Raw genomic sequence first — 2,500 nt, 5'->3', positions numbered from 1 at the left:
GGAGACATATCCGCCTCTCGGTCCTAATAATGAACCTCCCATTGATCACGTGTGTGTGTGTGTGTGTGTTGTTCAGAAGGGAGCGTGTCCTCAATAAGCACGCGGCGGCAGTGCGGAGGTCGTCGGTGGCCAGCGTTCCAGAGAGCCCGTCCTCCACGTCCACGGACAGCCCTGCGTCCAGCCCGACGGTGAGCCCGATGCTGGTGTGCCCCGCCTACGCCGCTCCGATGCTGGACGAGCCGCTGGCGCTCATCAAGAAGCCGCGCCGCGAGCCGCCGCCAGAGACGCCCGCCGAGAGGACCAGGGCCACCCCCGCCCGCCAACAGCAGGTAGCTACGGCAGCCCACAGGGGACAAACAGAGACATAACACACACCAACCAACTGTAGGTAGCTACGGCAGCCCACAGGGGACAAACAGAGACAAATGCTCTCAGTAGCCACTGGCCAGTTCCTGTCAGCCAGCTACAGGTAGCCCATAAAGAAAAATGAATGTCCACTTAAATGTCAAAGCTTTTAGGGGATTAATCAGAGATGAAGCCCTAACCAGTAGCCGTGGCCTACTGGTTAGGGCTTCGGGCTTGTAACAGAAGGGTTGCTGGTTCGATCCCCGACCAGTAGGAAAAATGTGGGCGGGGGAAGTGGTTGAGCACTGTTCTTGTTCTGTCCTTGAGCAAGGCACCTAACCTCTCACTGCTCCTTGCTGCCACTGTAACAGGCAGCTAACTGCGTCAGGATTAGTGTGTGCTTCACCTCACTGTGTGTTCACTGTCTGCTGAGTGTGTTTCACTAATTTACGGATTGGGATAAATGCAGAGACCAAATTTCCCTCGTGGGATCAAAAGAGCATATATACTTACAATACATAATCACTCCGTATTGTGCATTGAGTTGTCCACACACACACACACACACTGTCTCTTATCCGGTACTTATGAAAAACCAAGCTGTATGTGTTCCGGCGAGCCTGTATGGGTCAAACAGAACTCAAATGACCTGTATGACTCCTCTCATCATCAAAGCCGTAGTGCTCTGATTGGTCGTTTGACCTTTGTTCCCATAATCCCGGTGACATACACACACAGTGGACATTCAGCTGTCAGACTAGGCCCTCAAGTCTTATATGAAGACACACACACACACACAAACATTCTTTACCACTCTTTCCTCAGGCTGTCATGTCATCTCCCTTGTCAGTTAGGAGCTGAGGAATGTAGCTCTTTCTTCCCAAAGGTTCCTTAGGCTTACACACACACACACACACACAAACAAAATCATCATGCAGACCTTCAGAATATAGCCCCCTCTTCTCAAAAGTGCTGTGAGCTCATACTCGTACAGACACACACACACACACACACACACACACACATACATACACACACACACACACACACACACACACATACCAGGAGTGTTAGAATGCAGCTCGTCCTTCCCAAAGGAACGGTGTGCTCCCAGTCAGGTCTCTACCTGTCCCAGATATGCAGCTCAGCCGGATCCAGAGGGAATGTGAGTCGGGAAGGTGTGTGTGTGTGTGTGTGTGTGTGTGGGGGGGGTGGTGTCTGCAACAAGCCGCGACAGCCCTCGGCTGCTGACCTGCTCTCAGGAGCACATGTAACACACACATACACACTCACCATGTAACACACACAAACACACTCACCAAACGTCCTTCTTCCTGTCTCTGTGCTGGGGAAAAGCAGTCAGTGGTTTACAGTAGTTCTTCTGCTGAAAGCTGGGTTGAACTGGTTCTTGTTTTGAAACTTGTAGCAGCGTGTGTGACATCTAAGGGCAACTGTGAGAATATTGTACAAGGTGTGTGTGTGTGTGTTTGTTTATGTGTGTGTGTGTTTGTTTATGTGTGTGTGTGTGTGTGTGTGTGTGTGTGTGTGTGTGTGTGTGTCTGTGTGTTTGTTTGTGTGTGTGTGTGTGTGTGTGTGTGTGTGCGCCCCTGAGGTGACAGGTCAAAACTGACGGCCATCTTCTGTTTCTCGCAGGTCCGTCCTTCAGTTATCACTTGTGTCTCCTCGGCAACCAAGTCCAACCGCAGACCCCTGGAGCGCTACAGTCACTCCACAGGTGTGTAAGCAGAAACACACACACACACACACATACACAAACACATATGACGGAGTGTGCCAAGAATCCGCACATATGTGTTCCGACGGAGTGCTCACACCCCTGCAGAATCCGCCCTCAGCTCGTTTCAAAGAGTTCAGCTGTAACTGATATTTTCAGATGTGGCCTTCTTGAGTGGCAGCTGTCCAGTGTGTTCCATGTGTGTTATGAATACATTATGAATCTAAAACCCCTCCTGCATAGTGGTGGAGGAGGAGCTCACACCCTGCAGGCCGCCCCCCCGCCCGTCCAGCGTGTCCTGGGCGATTCAGCACTTCTCAAAGAGTTCAGCTGTAACTGATATATTCCCTGGAGTGTGTGTGTGTGTGTGTGTGTGTGTGTGTGTGTGTGTGTGTGTGTGTGTGTGTGTGTGTGCCTACA

General features: G+C 51.4%; 1 protein-coding gene across 1 annotated transcript in view; it reads left to right on the top strand.

Moving 5' to 3' along the window:
• Nucleotides 1-2,500, top strand: part of vgll4l (vestigial like 4 like) — a 10,872-nt gene that overhangs the window by 6,159 nt on the left and 2,213 nt on the right. The window contains exons 3-4 of the mRNA XM_048244555.1: nucleotides 77-329; nucleotides 1,999-2,080. Of these exons, the coding sequence (XP_048100512.1) occupies nucleotides 77-329; nucleotides 1,999-2,080 (335 nt within the window). The remainder of the gene's footprint in view (nucleotides 1-76; nucleotides 330-1,998; nucleotides 2,081-2,500) is intronic.

This window comes from Alosa alosa, chromosome 5 (assembly GCF_017589495.1).
Source record: "Alosa alosa isolate M-15738 ecotype Scorff River chromosome 5, AALO_Geno_1.1, whole genome shotgun sequence".
NCBI classification, from domain to species: Eukaryota; Metazoa; Chordata; class Actinopteri; order Clupeiformes; family Clupeidae; genus Alosa; species Alosa alosa.
This window is presented reverse-complemented; position numbering and strand designations above follow the sequence as displayed.